At 48.9% G+C, this 22,151-nt stretch overlaps 1 protein-coding gene across 1 annotated transcript; it reads left to right on the top strand.

Annotated features, from left to right (window-relative positions):
• The first annotated feature begins 1,721 nt into the window (after window positions 1-1,721).
• On the top strand, window positions 1,722-7,599 carry CCDC177 (coiled-coil domain containing 177). Its single transcript, XM_058839444.1, has 2 exons — window positions 1,722-1,887; window positions 2,556-7,599. Exon 2 carries the CDS (start codon window positions 2,564-2,566, stop codon window positions 4,460-4,462), a length of 1,899 nt encoding a protein of 632 aa, XP_058695427.1. The 5' UTR covers window positions 1,722-1,887; window positions 2,556-2,563; the 3' UTR covers window positions 4,463-7,599.
• The last annotated feature ends 14,552 nt before the right edge of the window (window positions 7,600-22,151 follow it).

Consider the following 22,151-nt stretch of genomic DNA (forward strand, 5'->3'; position numbering starts at 1 on the left):
CTCACTAGCAGCGATCCACTTAAACTCCTCCAATTATTTTCTCCTTCCCCATCCCAAATCTCCTTTAGTCTTGATGAGGCAGGGATATGACTCTGTGTTTGGATAGTGTGTGTTAATGTCTCCTAGAGTCACATCCAGCTGCTTTGAAAAATCTCCTGATAAATCCCTTTTTAATTGCATTTGGGAGACCACTTACAGGGCTCCCAAAGATCCACATGGAAACCTGAAAAGATCAAGGCCCAAATACAGTCCCAATGAAGGCTGAAATAACAACATGCCAAAAGCCTGGAAGAGCCTACACCTTACCTGGCATATATACTTACCAGCTTAATACTTCCCATGAGGAGGCAACACGGCTATAGCTTGACAGCCACAGTGCTACAGCAAGTATTAATGGTTAGCCCCACCAGCAAGAAGGCTGAGCTCTTCATACGGCAGAGCTGTTCCCTGGCCTAAGGATTTTTCACATGACTAATAACCAAGCTTTATGACTGTCCCCTGCGGACTATCATGACAATGAATGAATGAGATCAGACTAGTCAATATGGCTTATTGGTGGATGTTGCTCACTTGCTGTGGATGCATCATTACCCTGTGCATTCATCAGCACAGTCTTTGCCTGTACAACATGAAATGACAACCAACCTGCAGCTTCTCAGCTTTCTGCTAAGAACTCCCAAGCCTTTTTGGGTCCTTCTTTTGCTCTGTATCCTTGTCTTGGGCCATCCTGGAAAGTCGTTTGGTGAGTACCATATTCTTCTTTATTAAAGCAAAACATATTAAGGTGTACCTGTAGAAGTTAAATGAGAAATTGCTGAAAAATATCAACTTCATAACACAGTGACTAATGGTGCCTTTACTACTCCTGTCCTCTTCCTGAAAAAAATCAGAGTTGCTCCACTAAGTGGCACAGATGCTCTGCAGCTCCACAAGCAGCACTGATCCTCTTTTGACTGAATGGTATTTCCACAGCAAAGCTTTTCTCAACTCCACTGAGACTGTTAAGCCCAGTATTCCTGTAGAAACCAGGGATATTTCAAAGTAACTGCAAGCACCATATTCAAAGTGGGTACTTAAAAAGATGTACTGTATTGCCTGACGCATCTCTGCATCAAGCAGAGATAGCTTACTTAGACTAGCACAAATGGAATAAGGTTTCATGGTTGGAAACTGCTTTGAACTGAAATCTGAGAGCTTTACCATCCCTTTCCAGCTCTGGCATGAATTCCCTAGGCAGCCCAACGCAGGCACCTTCATCTCCCTGGGGCTCAGTCTGCCATCTGTGAAAGTGGGTTAGCATCTCCCGTTCCTTCTTACATACCTTTTATCCTTGTCTATATTAACGGTAAATGCAGATGGGCTTATTCGTGTGCAAAACAGGGGGCACGACCATGAAAGTGCCGTTCATTTACGGAATGTCTGTGGGGCAAGACGTGAGCTCGGAGGGGCAGATGCAAGGTAGGACGCACGGATGAAGGGATGCGCACACAAGGAGTGGGGATGCCTGCAGGGAACGACACTCTTCTGGCGGGCCGGGCGCCTACCAACCACCCGTGGCAGCGCCGGGCCCGGCCCCTCGCGGCGGGGAGGCGGGGGCGGGTCCTCCGGCCGGCCGCAGCGCTGCCCCGGCCCGGCCCGGTCCGGCGGCGCGGCGGGGCTGCGGGGCGGGCTCCCCCCGCGCCCGCCTCCGCCCGCCCCCCGCGCGGGGCTGCAGCGGGCAGCGCGGGGCGCCGCAGCCTGCGGGCGGCCGCCGTGCCCGCCGCCGCCGCCCCGCAGTTGGGGGCGCCGCGCGGGGCCGGGGTGCCATGGAGGAGCCGCCGCCGCCCGCCTGATCCCCGAGGCCGCCGGCACCGAGACAAAGAGCGGGGCTGCGGCCGCGCCCGCCCGGTGAGTGCCGCGGGGGAGCAGGGAGGGAGGGGGGCTCCGTCTTGCGCCGCGGGTGGCGGCCCGGGAGTAGGTGTCGGTCCCGCTGCCAGCCCTGCCTGACACCCCCGAGCACCCCTTTCTCCGTTTACCCGTTAACGCGCGGACACCCCCGTCCGCCACTCCGCCAAGTCCAGCGCACCTAAAGCATCCTCTTTCACAGCCCGGCCACCCGCAGCCCAGACCGCCCTCTTGGACCATACACACACGCCGTGCGCTCCCAGCACCCCCGTTCCTTGCCGAACGATTCTGCGCCCACTGCCCAAACCGGCCGGAGCGCTCCGAACGCCCCGCACGTCACCCCGGACACCCCCGTCACCCCAAACGCCCCCGCGCGCACCACAGGGCGCACAACCCGCCCGTCCTAAAGCCGCCCCCACCACCACGCCCCTGTGCCCGACCGCCCAAACACGGCTCCCCGCCCCGGGCCCCCCCTCCCCGGACGCTGCCCCTCTGCGCCCAACACCTGCCGCAGCCTACCCTCTTCCCGCAGAAGCACAGCCCAGCCCAGGCACCCCCGGTGCACACCCCGCCGCCCCATCCCAGCCGCTTCGCGCCCCTGCCCGGGGACACAAAGGGGTCTGCGCGCCCGCTGCCCGCCCGCTCACCCGCCGCCGCTCTCTGCCCCGCAGGCCGAGCCATGGTGGAGCCGCCGGCCGAGCCTCCCCCGCAGCCCTGCCCGGCGCCCGGGGGGGCAGCGGGGGGAGAGCCGGCCCGTCCTGGAGAGCAGTCGCCGCTGCTGCACCTGGACCTGTACAACTTCGACTGCGCGGCGGCGGAGGGCAGCCGGTACGTGCTGACCAGCCCGCGGTCGCTGGAGGCCTGCGCCCGCTGCGCCGTGCGGCCCGTGGAGCTGCTGCCGCGGGCGCTGGGGGACCTGCTGAGAGAGGCGCCCGGGCGCTCCATGCGGGTGGCCGCCGGCCTCTACGAGGCCTACGAGCGGGAGCGCCGCCGCAAGCTGCAGCAGTGCCGGGAGGAGCGGGAGAGGATTATCCGGGAGGAGAAGAGGCGGATCCTCGCGCCCCTCGGCAGCCTGCCGCCTTCGCCCGCCGCCCGCGTCTCCTCACGGGCTGCGGCCGCAGCTGCCGGAGGGCCCCGGACCCATGGCGGGGGGAAGGCCAGGGCATCGAGGGGTGCCAAGGGCAAGAGCCACTCCCTGGACTCGCTGCAGAAACGCCGCGAGGGTAGCTGGGGCAAGACCTCCTCTGAGTCGGGGGCTTCGTCGTCCTACAGCGGGGAGAGCCTGCGGGAGCGCGGGGGCAAGGTGTGCGGCCGGGGTCGGGGGGTGGCCGCCGCCAATGGGACTCTGCTGGGGCGCAGCTTCAGCCTGGGCGACCTCAGCCACTCACCACAAACTGCCCAGAGAGTCGAGAGGATCGTCAGGGAGGTGAAGAGGAAGAAGGGTCTCTCAGAGGTGCCAGAGAGAGATAAGAAGATCGCGGCACTGATGATCGCCAAGCACCAGGAGGCCAACATCCTGCGGGAGCAGCGGCAGGCAGCCCACCTGCAGTGGGACAGCCAGCGGCGCCTGGCTGAGCAGCGCAAGGAACAGGAGGAGAAAGAGAAGCAGAGGGCCCTCCTGCAGGGACAGCGGATGTGGGAGAGCCAGGTGGAGAAGCGGCGAGGGAGACTGAACCAGGAACAGGAGGAAGCCGCCCTGATGAAACAGAGGCAGCTCCTGGTGTGTGAGGAGAGGTGGCGCGAGCAAGCGGAGAAGCAGGAGCGGCTGCGGAGGGAGAGGCTGGAGAGGGCCATCAAGGAGGACAAGCAGAAAAAGCTCCATCAAGAGCTCAACCTGAAGGCGAAGGAAGAGGTCAAGAAGGAGCACCAGGAGCGAGAGGAGCAGCTCCTGCAAGAGAAGCTGTCCACAGCTGCACAGAAGAGGCTGAAGAAGGAGGTGCAGCTGCAGAAGGAAAAGAGACTGTTCAACCAAGCAGAGAAGCTGAAGCATGAGGCCTTGCTGAAGGAACTGGCCAAGCAAGAGGCAGAAGAGAAGGAAATGCTGAAGGCATCCCTGAAGATGAGTTTGACAAAGGCTCAGGAGAACTACGAGCAGCTTGTGGAGAAAAGGAACCAGGAGCTGAGGGAGAAGGCCAGGCGTGAGGACATGCAGATCCAGAGAGCTAAACTGGCAGCAGAGAGGAAGGAAAGAGAGCAGAGGGAGCACTTGGAAGCACTGGCTAGAGAGAGAGAGAGAAAGCTTCAGCATGCTGCCCAGGTGGCTGAAGAGGCTGTCCAAGAAAAAGCCCGCAAAGTGGTCTTGAGCCGTCTGGAAAAGGAAAAAGTGCAGAAGATGAACAAGCAAAAGGTGGAACAGTATGAGGACTTGCGGCGCAGGGAAATACTCCTCTCTATAGAGAGGAAGCTGGAAAGAAGTGAGCAGATCTTCAAGGAGAAGAAGACTGTCTTAGAAAATGCCAGGTCTGTTGCTCGAGCATCCTTCCATGTCCGGGAAAAGGTGCGGGAAGAGACGAACATGCGCACCTTTGACAAGATGGCCTTCGAAGCAGAACTGCATGCTCACCTTAGTAAGAAGTGAAAGATCTTGTCATGGATGAGTGAGGATGCACCGCTGGTTGTCCATCATGATGTGACAGAAAGCTCCTCAGCATAAGCATTGAAAAAAGAACGAAAACCAACACCCACTCTAATTTTGTATTTTGGGGGAGCAGGGTACCGCACAAAAATGTGGCAGCTATTTCACATACTGTTTTAAATATGTTTTTCGTTCTGGGTGTGTTTTAAAGACTGATCTCAGTCATTTTTACAGAGAGGGACCAAGTTTTTGTGTCCTCCACCCCACAAGCACATGCATTTTTTTGGAGAGAGCTGCAAAATCTGCTTGAAGCCTCTGAGTTATTGATTGATGGTCTTCACCAGAGGTGACTACAGCTGCACTCTCCAGCTGGAAATGCAAACAGAGGTTGCTGACTTCTAGAGCCTGCTGAATAAGAACCAAAACCACCCAAGCTGATTCTGCCTGGAGTGACGGGCAATTTGGCTTAAGTTATTGGACTGCATTTTAAAAGCTGCTGCGCTCCCATGCTGAGCTGAAGGTGAGGAAGGCTGGAGTACAGAATGCCATACACCCTTGGGTGCCCCTTGGCTGCTGCTAGTACCAAGCTAGGGAAAGCACAGATCAAGGCCATGCAAGTAGACATCATGATCAGAGCTGGGCTGAAGCTGTCTGGAAGTGCTCACAAACAAAATTCCGTTTATGCTGTTTGTAACTGTTACCCCTCCCAGGTATCCTCACCTCTCCTTCTCCTTTCCAAGTTTCTCTTACAAACATCTGTAGAATTCCTTCTTTTCTTTTGGAGGATGGAGAAAAGGAGAGAAATTTGTGGACGGTCCACAAACTGCCAAGCACCCACGCAAGCCACTTGTTCATTAAGATATAAAAATGAGTGAACCTATGGAATCTGGACTTTGGGGGACATACAGAGGTCACTTGTAAATGGAAACCACCACCATCAGGAATTCTCAAAATTTAAGAAGACCCTCAGCCACCTTATCTAATTTGCCCTACCTTGAGCAGGAAGTTGGACCAGATGTTCTCCAGAGTTCCCTTCCAATCTTATAGTTCTCATGAGCTGCATACAATGAGACATTCGCCCAGCTCTTATCATCTGCTCAGCAGGGCAGCATTTTTCTGTCTGCTGGTGCTAAGAGTTGTATTATATAGAGCACAAGAAAGAGTAGATGCACAAAATAAGGTACATTACGGATTCTCTTAGAGGAGGATCATGTCTTTTTTATAAGAGTTATATCAATGCTGTTTAGAGGGAACTAAGTCCTTCTACAATTAAATACACAGAAATGTGAAAAGCCTACCTGTGCCCTGTGCACAGCATTCAACTGCAACAGTGTTCTGCTCCAGGTTTCCACGTTTACTCTTTGTTGAATTGGAGTTGCAAGCACACATCCAAAGCAGGCACTTTGGTTTTTTTCTGGCTCTGAGCAGCATCAGCTCTCTGCTCCACCATCCGTGATGCTGTATTGGGTTGCTCTGGTGGTAGCAGTCAGACCTGGAGCACAGAGGAGAAGCAGCAAGAAAAGACAGGGTTTTGTTTCTTTGCGGATATCTCTGACGTACAACACAGTAGAAGAGACAGCCAGAAGAGGGTTGACATATGGCACAGATACGCAGTCTCGCATGCATAGATTGCTTACCAGAATTTCCCAAGAGGTAACAGCAGATCAGAGCCCTCCTAGAAGGCTTTAAAGAAGATGTTGAATGAACGGTAACAGTAACAATAGACCAAATGCACCTTGGTGCCCTGCAAGGCCAGAGACATTACACAAACAGTGTTGAAAATTAAGAAGTAGATATTTTTTTTTTTATTTTTATAGGACTTGGTCTTTGAGATGTAGTACAATTGGTGGTGTTAAGGGCAGGCAGCATGAAAGTAGGAATTAGGGCACCTGAGCAATGTTTGCTCTGTCAGTCGTTGGCTCACTGTGTAATGCCAGGCAAGTCCTCAGAGACTGGACTTGCTCCTGTTGGCATAAAGGGAAGTGGAGTTGGGCTCTTGGGGTTGCTGGGACTCACAGGAAATAGTAAGACTCGGCTTAGCAAAGCACTTCAAAGACTTTGGACAAATGTTGCTTATAAAGCACAAAGTTATATTTATTTATTTATGTATTTATTTATTTGAGTGGTTATTAAAGTAAAACATCCCTTGGTGAAAAGCATTAACACCCAAATTTGGTAGCTGTGGAAAGGACAGCTGAATTACTGTTTCCAGCAGGGAGGCTATCCCCTCACCCTCGTCCTCAAAGCAGCAATTAGAACAGTGAAACGAATCCTGCTCTAACACTGGACAAGGTCCTTGAAAAAACACAGACTTCTCCACATGTTGTCTATGCTGCAGTGATCTATGTGTGCCCTTGTAGCTGCAAAGACCTACAAAAGAGATGGCCAGTGGCCCAAATCCAGCCAGTGCAAAACCGCCCTTGCTCCTTGACAGCACTAGAGTTGGGATAAAACCTGCAGTGACTCCAGCACAGCCAGTGTTTCATCTGGTTTGTAGCCTTTGGGGCTGCAGAGAAAGCCTGCCAGCATGGATTTAAGGGTTTTTGCTTCCTGTGTCGTTGCACTGTGATTGAAATTCACTGCTTGGTTCATTTAGCAGAGGGAAAATGGGGAGAGCTGGGAAACGGTAGAAGGAAGGCAGATGGTGGTGGGTGAATGAGCAGGCAGCCTCTAGCTGGAGCAGCATGTTTTCCCTAAAGCTCTACTGCAATGTACCTGAAGACTGTCCAAACCTCCCAGTGACAAGGGCGTTTCCAGATGGAGAATACTCTGCAGCCCTGGAGACATGTCTTGGCCACTGACTGTAATTACACCTGGGGTCCATCTCTTGCTGCTGACTGAGTTTGACACCTTGGGGCTACAGCTGAACTAATCAACACAAACCTACATGATGGTAATTGGATTGGCAAACTAGTGTTCCTATACTGTGCAGTGTACAGCTCAAGTTTTGAATGCGCAATCTGAGAAAAAAATATTTTTTTTTCAAAAGACATTAAACTGTGTATGGATGTTTTTTTATTTCTGTAGTGGTTTAAGTCCAAAGTCCATGAAATTCAGTGGAGTTTATGAGTTTAAAATTGCAGCACGGAAAATTTAAGTCAGCAGTTTGGGTGGAGGCATGAGAGGTATTTCTTGGTTCTGCTTATGCTTCTGTTTATTTGAGAAGGAATTCTGCTGGATTTCTGTAGGAACAGAAATTAAACCCTGGGTCACACGTAAAAAGTATGTACGTTTTAGATGGGGCTTATTTGGTGTTTTTGCTGTTGGTCTGCAGGTTAGGGGAGAACTAAAAAAGCAATCAACATAGAGGAAAAGAACTGACTAAGGAGCAGTTTCTTTTGGCTGAGCTCTGGAGGAATTTTGCAACACAATGGAACACGTATGTTCAGAAACTCTTGTTTATGTGGATTGTCTAGTTTTTAATGGCATCTGCACTGAAACTGGAGCCCTTCAGTGCCAGAGGGAGTGCCAGCAGTTTTATCTGCATGCTTCCTCTTCACACAAAATTCATCACTAAAACACTCTCTCTGTCAAGGTTGAATTTGGCAAATACATCTAAAAGCTATTAGGAGGAGCAGCTGCACCACCACTAGTTAATATTTTACAAGGTAAATTTTAAGCAAGTTGATACTAAGTTCTTTCACTCCATGAATATGAAGGATGTGAGGATTGGATTTCTTATCTTGGTTACACCTACTATTTTCCTATTGGGATGCTTATGGAGCTCCAGACTCATTCTGTGCTCAAATTTCTCCCAATGCCAGGGGAATTCTGTTTGCTACACAAATGCTGAATATGCTGTGCTCACAGGTTTGAGAGGGGATTTAGTTTGATTTACATGTCGTTATTAATCCAAGGCTGGAAAGGGAGGCGTGGGAAACAGAATTTGCAATACACAGCCAGGCTTATCATATCCTACCTGAGGACAGCTTCTCATTGCTGCAGTTGTTGCATCAAAGAAAGACTTGCTTTCAGATGTGGGCATTCTTCTGCTGGTAAAGACAAAAATGTAATAGTTGAAATGCCATTTTGAACTTTTTTTTTTTTTTTTTTCTTTTTGGTTTTGTTCTAAAAAATATTCGGGGAGATGTAAGGATGAGATACAAAGCTAGTTAGATGCAGCAAATTACGGATGGTAACTGTTTCTTCACACATAGTTCTGCTCTGTGGACCTGGGACTGTGCTGCTGTTTAGTGGAGCAGCCACTAGATCCAGGAGAGCAGAGGTGCTCTGGGAGGTGCTCTGTGATCTCAGATCACACAGGCCCCATTCAAAGCAATCAAATGTAAGCTCTAATGCTTTGCCGAGTCAAGCTCCCAGGGAATATATTTTGTTAGGATTGGATTTAGCCTGCATAGTTGGAAAAGAAGGCTGTCATAGGCAAAGAAGAGGAAGACCCTGGCTTAGCCCAGTCCTTCTGGAAATCAGTCCTGAGATACCTACTTTCCAGCACAGTACAGGGATGTTGTGGGAGCTGACAGAGCCCTAATACAACTGCTTGGAGCAGTGCAGCCCCACAAGTCCTTGGCCAGTAAGTAGCACCCACTCTAAAGAGCCAGTACCAGAGGCACAGTAAGAAAATCATAATGCTTCTGGTTTCTAGGCAGGCTGCAGCTCTGCCCTCCTTTTTGGTGAGATATTCCTAGGTGATGGTTTGAAGAGAAAACACTGGTAACAAGATAAAAAATTGCAAAACTCTTCCAACACAAGATACCTGGAAACAGATTCTCCCTTCATGGAGAGCATGCGGCACTCTGGGGAGGCCAGTCTTCAGAGCCTTCATAATGGAATATGCCACACATCCCACATGCCTCTTAACACTAGGATATAAAAAAAATTTGGTTCTAGGTCTGACTTTGTCCTTAGCCCATTTTTTGAGCATGCATCTTTACTGTGAAACATTACCTTGTTATTGTAAGATTTTAATCTGAGGGGAGCCAAGTCTTTCTCTGGTAACTTTGCACACATCTCCTGCATCCCTGCCATTCAGCAAGGAATCCTCTGCATTACAAAACCACTCTGGCAGTAAGAATTATCCTGTATTACAAAACCAAAGTGCCAGTGCTATTTTGTTCTTATGTGCTTTACACAGCTCTCTGCATCTAATCTTGGGACCTGGCTGTGAGGTAAACTAGTTATTGCCTCCAGTCTAAGTACAAGCAAACTGAAGCAGAAAGAACTGATGTGATTTGCCCTGGGCCATGTTGGCCTCCTCTCACTCACATCCTCCCTAATCCTCATGTAGTCCTCTAATTAACCTCTCCTGGTTGCAGTGGAGGGATATCCCTGTGCCCCTGCTGTGGCAGCTCTCCTGACTCCTGATCTGCAGCTGGTGCTTCATGGAGGATAAAGGTTTTAAGGCACCAGCCACCACCTCTGGGCATTGCCCCCAAATCCTGAAACACTTTTAAATGGGAGACCTGAAGGTTAGATAAAGCTGCACTGAGAGCCCAGGACAGGGGCAGGGTGAGAGGAAGGTGCATTAGCAGAAATGGGCAGGAGCTACAGATGGAAATGTTAAATGAATGAGTAAACATGGACTGAGTATCCTTATACCATCCTGGCTAGCAAGAATCACTTAGATCTCAATGTATGACAGCATACAATAACGCTTCCTTTCAGCACGTTAAACCTACAGGGCCTGGTTCATCCCATTAGTTACCTCTCTAGGGCCAGCAGAGTTATTCCAGGAGTGAATACAGTCTAGATATATTAAACTTTTCATTATTTATGTAAATCACAGTGGCTTGGCAGAGCTTACGCTTTCAAGAGCTCGGTGGAAATTTCCTCCTGCCTGAGCAGTACCCAGGCAATGGGATGGGAGGGTCACATATCAGTTGATATTTTTAGACTGGGTGACAAATTTGTCAATACCCTGGTGCTGGACACTCTGTTCCTGGGTGTTTACAAAGCAGTGTCTGCTTAAGCAGCTCAGTGCAGCTGAGGGGAAGAGCAGCTGGCACAGAAGTACCTTGTCAGACAGTAAGCTAAACAGTGGGGAGTAAGAGATTTGGCTCTTTGTCTGTTGGGTGCTAGTGGGAATGTTTTGGTTTGTAGGAGAGTGATGGTGATAATTTAGTCTCTTTTTTAATCACCTCCAAAATAAGCTGTGCTATTTTGGACAATTATTTAATGATTTATAAGAGACAGGAAAATAAATGAGGAAGGGAGCACAAAGCACATGTGTTGGTAAAGCAGAAAGCCATTTTTCTTTCCCTCCTGAAAAAAGCCATATTAAGCCAGCAAGCGAAAGTTTTGTTAAATGCCAGGTTGCATGCAATTTATTAGACCCTGGAAGGGGACCACTTCATTCACAAGCTTTGCTGCTTATACACCTGTCTCCTGTGCATGCTGACAAGACAGGCTTCATTTCAGCATTCATTCAGCAACAGCTATTTCTGCTATTTCAAGGAAAAGGTGAGATCCATGAGCAGGCACTATTTTCACCGTAGAGGGACCACTACACAGCCATCCTGGGTGCACTTGGTCCACACCTGACATGAGCCCTGATGGAAGAGTGGTAGTTTGTTCTCATCAGGGAATTTCAGCAGCCCTCTTCCAGACATTCTAGGAGCCTCTGCACCATTTTCAGCTTCCACCTGAAGCTGTCGAGCTGTCCTTGTTTCCTAGCTTGATCCTGAGGCTCCTGCTCCCATTGCCTGCAGCTAGGTAGCAGGGGAGCTAACCATAGGATGCAGCCAAATCTCCACTTGTCTGCAGAGGCTTCAAGAAAACTAATTTGCTCTGCTTTTCCTTAAACTGGGGCATGTCTGTGCACGAGCAACTATAGGAACTGTCTGAATTTGGGCTTTGGGTGGTGTAGATGGAAAACCTACAGAAAAACTGGGCTATTGTGGCATAGCAAAGGGATGTTACTGTTTTATTTTTAATTGTCAAACACCAGCTAATTTACTTCCCCTGCATTGCTTTCCCAGTTCCATGAAAGGGCAAGCATTAACAGCCCCAGAGGAAGTTCTTAGCTGTTGCCCTCCCCGCTTAGGCCAGTGCTCAACCCTTCTTGCCTGAGAGGGAAGCTTTCCTTTCTGCAATCATCACCACATCATGCACATGGGCTTTGGGGACAGGCTGGCATCCTGAGATACATCCATGCTATCGCCACTATCATCAGCTTCTCCTTATGACCTGAACTCTACCAGTAAATTCATATCTAGCTCATACAGGTCTGCATGACCCGTCCTGACAGGGATTTTAGACATGTTGTAACAGCTATAAGCCATGATGTTGCTTTTTCTGTTATCAGTTTCACCTTCTGTTGCTCAAGAGGAAGTAAAGCCACGGAGGATTGTTTCAGAAAACCTGAGGTGACCTGCCTGCTCTCAGAAAATGGTAGGCAGGTAGGCAAGCTGAGAGCTTCAGGGCTTTATGCAACACTAGAACACCTTTCATCTTAGGTTAGCTGTAGATATATTCCATATCCCTTTTCATGGTAGCTGTCACTCCAACTTACATTTCATGGGTGCTGTGAGTCCTAATATTTTCCAGACAGAAGGCACTCTGTCTTGTAACAGAAGTTTTCTGTGATTGTTACAATTTCTCAAAAAACCTGCACAATCTGTTTGCAGAATTGGGTATTTCAATACATTTTACTTATGGTTCCATCAAAAAAATTTTAGAGATTCCTGAAGGCAATGATGTTCACACCCAGAGCTACTGTCTGCTCTAAGTGTCTCTGATCAGACTGCACTGTGCTACTCCGGAGATTTCTTGCAGCTCCTGCCATCTCTGGGAACCTGCAGATCCCTCCCTGCAAAGACACTGTACCATAACATAGATGCCACGTGATTCAGTCACAGCCTGCGAGTCCCCAAATGCACAGAAAATTTACTGTAAGCTACCAGGGGAATTTCTGCAGTCTCCTGGAACCCACAGGGCCCTTTCCATCCCTCTTACACAGCCAGTGCTGTATAAACTCCCGTGCTGTACAGTACCTGCTGACCCAGTAATGCTGCCTGAGTCCTCTCCATGGCAACACACTGCAGTGTCCTCAGGTACAGGGAGGTGTCCTGCAGGCAGGCAAGGCTGGCCAGGGAGTTGATGTATCAGATGTACAGAGAATAATTTTAGCGTAAGTTTTCCCATGGGGAAACTGGAGGCACAAAATGACTCCCCAGAGGAAATGAAGAATGTCTGAAGAGGAAAGAAATAACAAAATGAGTTATTTAAATAATACCCTTAAAATCATAGGAGACATGGTTTTTATATGTCTCATGCAGCAGATGTATATGGCCAAGCAGCTTCACACAATTTAGACACCCTCAGGGAATGAAGAATGGTGGAAAGTACTTAGGACCTCAGGTAAGAAAGGAATCATCTTTTCCAACAAAGAAAACAGTGCCCTTATGTTTGGCCAGAGTGGAAAACCTGTTCTAGACATCTCCAACTATGATGGCTCTCATACCACTACAGCAAAGAAATATGTCCTGAGTATGGTGGGAGTAAGGATGGAAAAGAGAAGCCTGGGATAAACACATACAGGACTTAAACAAATGTATAACATAATGAAAATAAGACTGTGACCCTACATGAAAGTCATGATGAATTGTGAATTCTTTTAGGTCTCCTTCCCATTGAAGACTCCTCCATTGCAGCAGCAGAGAAATACTTTCTGAAGCACCCTGCACCGTGGCTTCCTCTACCCCAGGCCTGCATGGGTGCTGCTCCAGACATCTGTCAGACAGCACCCCACAATGTTAGGAAGGAGCCCAAGCTAAACTACTCCCTTGGGCTCTAGGGAAGCAGCCAAGTGTGCCCAGGGTTCTCCTGTGAAGCAGAGGGTGGATGAGGAGCACCTCTTTCAGTATTTGAATCTGTGCTGGCAGAGAAAAGATTTTACCATGAGTCAGTGCTAGGACAAGGAGGATGAGCTAAGAAGAGGTATGTATCTGAAGACCACAGGATGAAGAAGCATTTTTCTACGAAAGACTGTTTTAATTATAGGGTTTTGGGGTTTTTTTGTGGGGGGAGGCAGATGTTGGGGGTTTTTAGTTGGTTTTTTTGGGGGGTTTATTTAGGTTGCTGGGGTTTTGTTTTGTTTTTGATTGTTGGTTGGTTGGGTTAGGGTGTTTTGTTTCATTTTCTTCTATTTTTCTTTTTAAGATGATAATTTTTTTTCCCCAAAGACCAAATTTAATATCAAACTGCCAGGGTTTGGTAGAGACCCACAGCATGCCCACAGCCCAGTTCTCATTAGGGAGCTGCACTGCTGGCTGGCAGTGTTTCGCAAAGAGCAGATCCATACCCGCCTGTATTTGTAAGCAACCATTTCAATTCAGCCACCAGACCGGATTGGTTCCTGCCTGCTAAGGTCAATTGCCCAAGGGCAAGCATGTTCCTGTGTCCAACAGAGGTGGCACCACAGCCAGAGGTTATCTGAGGCTGGGGCTGTTTCCAAAGAGGAGAGACCTCGTGAAAGGGAAAAAACAGATTTAAGGGGAATCATAATCCTTAACTAAGCAGTGACAGCCTGGGAAGAGAGGGTTGCTCAAAAAACCTAAGGTCTTCCCTCAAGAATGATAGTGCCTCACTGCTGGGAAGCTGGATGTGGGCTCATGTCTTCATCTTCTTCTCTGGCAGGGACAAGAAACAATCAAAGCAAAAAGCAGGGGACAGAAATCTGGCTGTAGGGATGAAACCTCCTAGGTGAGACCCTGTCAGTCAAAGCTCTCTCTGATTTCACTTGCAGACAGAACCTTAAATACCACTGGAAGAGTGGGCTTTAGCCCTCAGTTTGTACAACCTGAAACTTGGCCATGTACCCATGCTCTGATGCATTTGCTGCACTTGGAATAAGGCTGGCTTGTGGGGCTTTCCAGCCTACCAGCTGCATGCTTCACAGCCATATCCCAGCCACAGCTTTGAAGCAGCAGGAGAGGTTGTATCTCATTCTTTCAGAGTTCAAATCAGCAGGATTAGTTGTTTGTTCAGGAGTCCCTTCCCCCATCGCCAGGGAAAAATAATTATAAACCTTCTTTTTCTATATGCCTGCTAGCAGACAGGATCAGTACGCAAAAGGACTCCCTGATTTCTGACATGCCTAAGCTCTCAGACTACTGTGGGGTTTTTGCACCATATGGCTCTATCACTTGACAAAATAGTGCCCTAGATCGGCTGCTTGTTTTCCAGTCTGCCACCAAATTAACTTAGGGGGATGGGCACATACAGCCACAGTTTTTGCACTGTTGCCACCGTTTCTGAGGTCTCCAGACCTATTGCAAGCCACTGTGTTTTTGCAGCCCCTCCTGCCCCCCTCCAGGACCAGCTACCAAAGGGATTAAACTCAGCATGTTATCTACTGCAGTGGCTTAATCACTAAGCAAAGCACTCATCCCCTGGCCACAAGGTCAAGGAATTATCTTCCTGACAGATAACGCAGCCAGGGCTTGGAACAAAATGAGGAGCTGAACTGTCATTGCAAGCCCACAGGCCACAGTTTTATTGCTGTTTCTGGGGAAATAATGCTGCTAAGATGCTATGGAAGTGCAGCATGACTCTTCTTGCCTGCCCCAAAATGTCACTTGGTGTCAGGGGAAGATAAACAACAAAAACAGAATTCAGTTTTGGGTACATACCCTCTTTTAAACACCCCTTATTCCAAACTTGGCCCTCTGGGAGCAAGAGGTTTTGATGGTCGGATGGTTTTGCCACCGTGTACTAAAGAGACTGAAGAACTAACTGAGCACTAAGACTGGGCCAAAAGAGAAGTGACCTTGGGGGAAACATATCTAGAAATACAGAGGACATAGATTCTACACATCAATTTCAGCAGAAGGTGGGAAGTCCTATTTCCATGCGAGCTGGCCTGTTAGGGCAGAGCTGCAGGGCCTGCCAGCTCCTCAGGTCACTGCACAGCCATGGGCTGTGGGAGGGCAGCTCACACCAATGAGGGGAAAAGTTCTTTGTTTGAGACTTAAATATAGAGAGCCCAGGTCTGCTGCCACCATAAAACAGCAAGGAGAACTCCTGACACAGAGAGCTACAAAGCAAGGTTCTTACTAGGCACTAGCACAGGGCATTGGCTCTCACAGCATTGCTGTGAGTGCCTCAGGACCCTCTGCACAGAGCCAGGCAGGATAAGCCACGGTCTTCTGCCTGCTGCCAGCCAACAGCAGCGCCTTTCCATAGAAGGGGAAGGTGTAAACTAAGATTACAAAAAAAGGCTGAGAGGATGAGGCTCTCTACCAGAAGCTGGGTAATACAAATAGCTTGCAGCTCTCCAAGTGACTTCCTCATGGACACATACATGGCAGGAACTCCAGAGGAGGAATCCTTATCTCTACAAGAGTCTAGGTCCTGAAGACTCTGGTTGAAATTACACATGTGCTAAATGTTCCTTGTTGTGCCTTTCAAAAGCAGCTAAGCAGTCAAATGATATCTCACCTCTCTCAGCACATCTTGCCTTTTGCAGTCCAGCTGCTCCCTAAAGGCCCTAGTTGTTACCATTTGTCTGTGAAATATTCACACCCTGCCAAGCCTGTGTGCTTTACCTGTGAACAGCAAGGACCACACTGCAGCCAGGGGCACTGCTCTTCTCCATCTTCCCACCAGGAGATGCTTCCTGCCGTGCTGGTGTGGAATGTGGGAGAAGCAGCTCCCGCCTTAAAGCGCAAGATTAACACAGCTTAGCAAATTTCACTGTTCTTCAGCTATAAATCAAAAATAAAAAAGTTTTTTATTACTTGAGTTTAGAACAGGAAGGGTCTGGTTGTCTCTGAGACAACCAGAAGGGTCTCTCTGTCTCTATAAAGCCTAGTCGATCCTCCAGAGAGCTCATTGAGGTTATGTGCATGGTGTTCATGCTCCTGGGACAGGGCACAGATATCAGAGCCCTTTCCATACACCGGCCTCCATCATAACAGCTAAGGCACAGCAGAGACACAGGCAGGACAGACAGCCAGAGTAAGTAACCTGCCTGCCCTGCAAGGGCCCGGATGAGATAGGTGCAAATAAAGGTCTGTGGAAAAGTGTGCTAATAAAGCTAATAAAGCTTTAGATTTTCCACTCAACTACTGCTCCTCGGCTCCCGTCACTTTCCCACCTGCATTTCTCTGTACCTGTGGGGAAATCTGACATTATGTATTTTCTGTACAGTCCTTAATTTGTAAAAAAAATTCCTCCATTAAGTGACTCTCAAGAGCAGAGAGAGGGGGACATGCACTGAGAACCATCTGCCTTACAGTCTGCCAAGGGCCCTCTCCAGTGTCTGTCCCATGGCCACTGTCCCTGCACTCCCAGGACCTGCAGAAAGCACAATCCAAGCCTCAGTATCACTTTGTCCATAGCAGAAAGCTGCACAATCCCTTCAGAAAAACCACATCTCTCTTCTAGAGCATGTGAAGGAAAGGACCTCTTTTAACCACATGGAAATCAAGCACTGCCCTACCTGTCTTGTGTTCTCTCTACAGGGATGCAGCTGTGAAATGCAGCTGGCTACACAACCCAGAGCTTGTTCTGACCCAGCTACAAGGTGCTCCCCAGAAAAGGAAATGGCTGCATAGGTTCACAAGGTCAGCTGGGGAATGGCATGAGCTGCTTTCTCCTCCCATGGAGCTCCAGCCTGGCACCTCTACTTACTAGTTTTCCATTTAAATCAGTTTCAGCTCCTCCCTATAAGCAGACTTTAATCATGATTTCTACCATGCTCCAGATGACAGCATGGCCACCAAAAACAGTGGTGGCCAAAACCAAAATCTCTTCCAGAGGATTCATCAACCTTCAGCCTCCAAATGTTACAGCATCTAGCCTGGATAGCAATTAATCTTCCCCCCAAAATGGTCCATATATGTTTAGACACAAATAGCTCTTGGAAAATATATGTAATTAAATTTAGCCCCTCCAGTGGTGAGTCTAAGGGCCTGGGACAGCAACTGCTTTCTCCCCATTAGTGGTACCAGATCCTGCCTGCTGTGTGAGATGGGTTCCCTCCCACCAAGCACCCTGGTTCCTCTCATCCCCCTTGCTCTGGCAGTGCCAGCTGGCTTTGCCAGGTTTCCCTTGGGAACTCCTCTGCATTCTGGCACTCAGTGCACACCCAAGCCTGCTACCCCACATGCTCCCCAGGCAGCTGCTGCTCCTGAATACCTCCTGGAGGGTCTATGCTGGGGGTGTGTAGGAATTTGTTGGTCCAGGCAGCAGTTAATGCCGGCGGGGAAATCTCTGGTGTATGGCAGAGATGACATGCCACAGATCCTGTTCCCAAGCCTTTTCCCCTATAGATTAAGAATGGCACTAAAACTCACCCTGTGATAAAGAAGTTAAATGTGCTTGTCTGTGGCAAGCAGAAGAGATTAGAGGCTGTTTTCAATAAATCTCTGAAGATTAAGGAGAAAGGAGATTCCATAAAGTAAAATCTGATTTGTCTTTGGCACAGCTGTCTATCTAAAGATGAGTACCCACATCCCACTTCTGTACAATTCACATTTCTCCACACAGAGCCTCCAGAAAGTGAGCTGAAGTCATGGCTTTATTACTGTAACTAGCATCCACAACGTGGCAGGCTGTGCTATCAGGGCTGTGGGGATGGCAAATAATGACCCGTTTCTCCTTAGAAATTCACATTACCTTGGGAACTCACACCCTGGCATGGCAAACCTCACACAGACAGGCAGAGAAAAATCTGAATATAGTCCTGTCTGTCCTACTGTCTTCTGACCTTATACAGCACAGCCTCCTTCTTCCATAATTGATATCTCCTGCTGCAGAGGCAGCTACAGCTTCTTGGCTATATTCTCTAGCTATCCCATTACAGCAGTAGTAAGTGCAAGCCCATTATTCTGCAAAACAATTCAAATTAATTCAGAGCCTTAAACCAGGAAGTCTTTCTTTGTAACACCACCTCTCCCTTGCTGCACTGTAGCTACAAGAAGTCAGCAGCTCCATCCCTCCATTTTCCCCATGAACCCATTGTCTAGGACACACATGCCATTTCCTCCAAGGAAACAGATGCTTGGTTTTCCTCAGTGACATTCAGAGATACTTAAAACATCCCTGGTGCATGTAAGAGGGATGTCTTTCCAGGGCTCTTAGGATATAGCTGCAGTCTGTTAAATCATGCATATAGGAGAACGTTGAGGAAATTTCTGGCACACCACCCATCTGACCTGACTTGTTTACATGATGCTAGAGCTGGGAAATGCACTAGTTTTATAGCCCTTGTGATTTGAGACTGTTTTTCCAGGGAAAAGCAGCAGCAAGGAAAAGGGCACATCAGGCTTTCTATGTGCTTAGCTGGAGAAACCACATTATCCCCAAGCCTCATGCCCCAGCCCCTGCTCTGGGACAGGCTGCCTGCCCCTTCCCCAGCGCGGGAGCTGCGTGCCCAGCCGTGATCACAGAGAGCTGCCACACCGACCCTCACCCAGGGCAGCAGGTCTTTAGCAGGTTGCTGAAAGACTTGGAAAAGCTGAAGCCACAGTTGACCTGGCAGCTGCAGAGTGGAGGCACAGACGTGTCTCTAATGCAGGATTAACAGGCTCCTGCCCTTGCCAGGGCTGTTTGCCCATGCACGGCTTTCTCTGGCAATGCAGCTACAGTAGAGACACAGCCTCCAGGATCACCCTCAGTTATAAAGCACACCAGGCTTCACCTCAAGGTAAAACTTTCTGGTCTACTCTCTGCCTCTGAGTCAAAAACAGAAATTACTTTTGGACAAATTATTTTCAGGGAAAACAATAAAAATAATTTTTTTAAAAAAACTTATTATGAAAGATTTCTTTGAATAGATTACAAACTCTTCTGATGGAAGGTTCAGTAGAGGGGACTGGTTCCTGTGCCTATCTCTCACCCCTGTGAAACACACTGGTTCAGGACCTGGCACAAAGACTCCAAAATGGCTCATGCAGCATGTCCGAGGTGAGGGGACACCCGGCACCACCCTGCCCAGCTCTGTACCCAAATGTGAGGTGGGCTGTGAAGCAGGGAGGGAAAGGGCTTAGTAAAGAGCCTGGGGTGTTCACTGTCCATCGCTGTGCATTTTCTGCATGAAATGCTCAAGTCAGAAAGACTTCAGAGCAGGATGAATAATATCTCCAGACAGGAGGCCAGTGTTATGAAAAAATCATGAGCAGCTATGAGGGCGTGTCTCACCTCCTTTGCACTTCAAGAAGAGCAGCCCACCCCCTCCTCCATCTCCCCCATAGCAGAACTGTCCTCCCACTGTTCCTGGGTGCTGCAAACCCCACCAGGGTGAGGCTGATTTCCACCTGGGTAGAGAACCCCAGCTAGGAAAAGAAGAATAAACAGAAAGCTGAGGGAGCAGCCTGGAGGGGAAGGTGAGGAACAGCCAGCTTGCAATCCTGTTCAAAGCGAGGGAGAGCTGGATAGACAGGAAAGGGTGTATACTCACTGTGTAAAGCAGCATTTGTTTGCTAGCTTGATGATACTCTTCAAGTACAGACAGGATGGAAACTCTGGCTACGGGCAGTGCACCAGAACCAAGGCCCAGAAGCATATTTCAGGTCTGTTCCCTCCTGTCCTCAGGACACTTCATTCCTTTGCAGGGTTCTACCCACAACTGCTACTCTGCTAGGACTGTTCTTTCCCATTCACCTGGAAAGTGACTGTTCTCTCTTGCCCTTCTGTGCTTCCCTGGTCTGGGAATGAAGCAGACAGAGCTCCCCTGACAGCCAGGCTGCACTTAGGAGCTGAACCAGGTGCTTATAGCAGAGCACTGTGGGGGCCGGGATCAGGAGATGCTCTTCTTCCTTCAGGAAGGGAATAGAACAGCTCCCACCCCTGTTCCCAGTAGCCTTTCCTAAGGCTGGCTCACTAAATTGTTTCCTTGCGTTCTGCTGCTGAAATCGTGGTGCCAAGGTCTGCCTCAGCGTGCTGGAATCCAACAGGCCTGAGGTGGCAGGAGCAGCTCAAGCTGTGGCTGTGGGGCTCCCTGTTCCTGGGTGGCAGCAGAGCTCATGCCCACTTGCAAGGGGAAGCCAAAGGCTCCCATGACATGGAGAGGCTGTGAGCGTGTCAGGAGTGGTATCATGCACATCCTTTGGGGCATGCAGGTCTGAGGGTGCTCGCTGGATCCACAACCACCACCACTGTTTCTGAGCAAGGCTACAACTCAGCAGCAATTTGTCACAGCTGGAGGGATTTTCTGTGTAGCAAGTAGCCATCAAAACTAATTCCATGTCAGCACCAGGAGCCTGCCACTTGCTAAAAGTGGGCTAAGTGTGCATGTTCTCTTCTAGTTCCTTCAGCATCAGCCAGGGCAAAGGACTAAAATATTTCCTTCTCCAAACAAATTAATTTTCCCCTACTGCAAGGCTTCAAGCTTCAAATACAGTGTATCACACTACTCCCCCTTATCCAAGCTTGATATATGTGATAAGTACAATTATTTAACCATCTGTGATACCTTTGAATGGCTGAGAATTTTCTGTCCTCATTTTGGAGCCCACGTTCCCCCTACACAGGCAGGAAATACAGCTCTGCCTGCACATCCTTTCTCTTAATCTAAAATAAGTTTCACATTATACCACACTTGATCTGTATTTGAGTAAGGAGGAAATCACTGCAAGAGAAATTTAGGAGAAGAAGAAGAAGCAGAAAGAAAAGCAACCTTCACTGACATTCCCCACATCCCTTCATGGGTTGCAGCATCTCTTTGAAGTACAACACACTTGATCAGAGAGGGATCTAGAGGGCTGCTGCTCCCGGCTAGAAGAGTCTGTGAACATACAAATCCTTTGAGAGTTACAGGATTTTCCAATCTCTTCCAGTCCATGTTTAGATACCCAAAACCTTTCCATCATCTTTTCAGCTCCCCTGAGCAGCCTCTGTGTAAACACAGATACCCGAAAAGAATAACTGTAAGCGTATCCCTGAATCACAGGGATCATATTCCTGCATCAGAGGGCATGCCTCATGTAAACTGGGAGAGGGAAGGAGGGCCTTAGCTGCAGACTCCTTTTCTCTGAGCACTTGGGGCTGGACTCCTTTTTGCTTACTGGGAAATCAAACAGCTGTCTTCAGGTTATTGAAATGCACTTGCCATAGCACACACTTTGTTTTTGAAGCGCTGACTATCGACAGTGCTCCAGCTTTTAGTCACACCTGCTGCACTCCTACCTTTCAATCTCCTTCTTCTTGAAGCCTCCTCACCTTCCTATTGCCCACAACAAGCGTGTGGTGTGCCTTTGGCAGAATCAGGGAAGGAAAGGAGAAATTAAAACGGTGCCTACTCCCAAGCAAGTTACAATCCAATCACTCTGGCAATCTTTGCATTAAAAGCCTGCTCCTCTACTTTGCTACAAAAGCCACAGCAATCTCACCTTCTTGCTGTGTCGTTTTTATTGCTGGTAAGATTAGTGCACCTAAAAGCACAGCCCATCTCTGCCACAAAGAGACCTTGAATGCTCTGTGAATTGCCCCAAAGACAGAGTTCTACTGAACATGCTATCGCCCTGGTCATGGCTGTGCTTTCAGCAGTGACTGACACAAGCCTCCAGCCTTACTCCATGAAGGCTGAGCACCAGAATCTCTTTTGAACAGGGCCTAATTCTGTTGCAGGGAGTCAGTTTTCTCACACCCACCACAAACAGCTTGTTTTCAAACCCCCTTATTAACGTGGAGATGTCAAAAATATTAATTCCTCTTTTGCATAACTTAGATAAAAACCCCCACAACAAAAAACAGAACCTCTTTTCCTCATGTTGCAGAGACAGGGGCTGCA

Source organism: Poecile atricapillus, chromosome 1 (assembly GCF_030490865.1).
Source record: "Poecile atricapillus isolate bPoeAtr1 chromosome 1, bPoeAtr1.hap1, whole genome shotgun sequence".
Taxonomy (NCBI): domain Eukaryota; kingdom Metazoa; phylum Chordata; class Aves; order Passeriformes; family Paridae; genus Poecile; species Poecile atricapillus.

What these genes read in the sequence shown, in the direction of transcription:
- CCDC177 (XM_058839444.1), top strand. Translation starts at nt 2,564, where the DNA reads ATGGTGGAGCCGCCGGCCGAGCCTCCCCCGCAGCCCTGCCCGGCGCCC.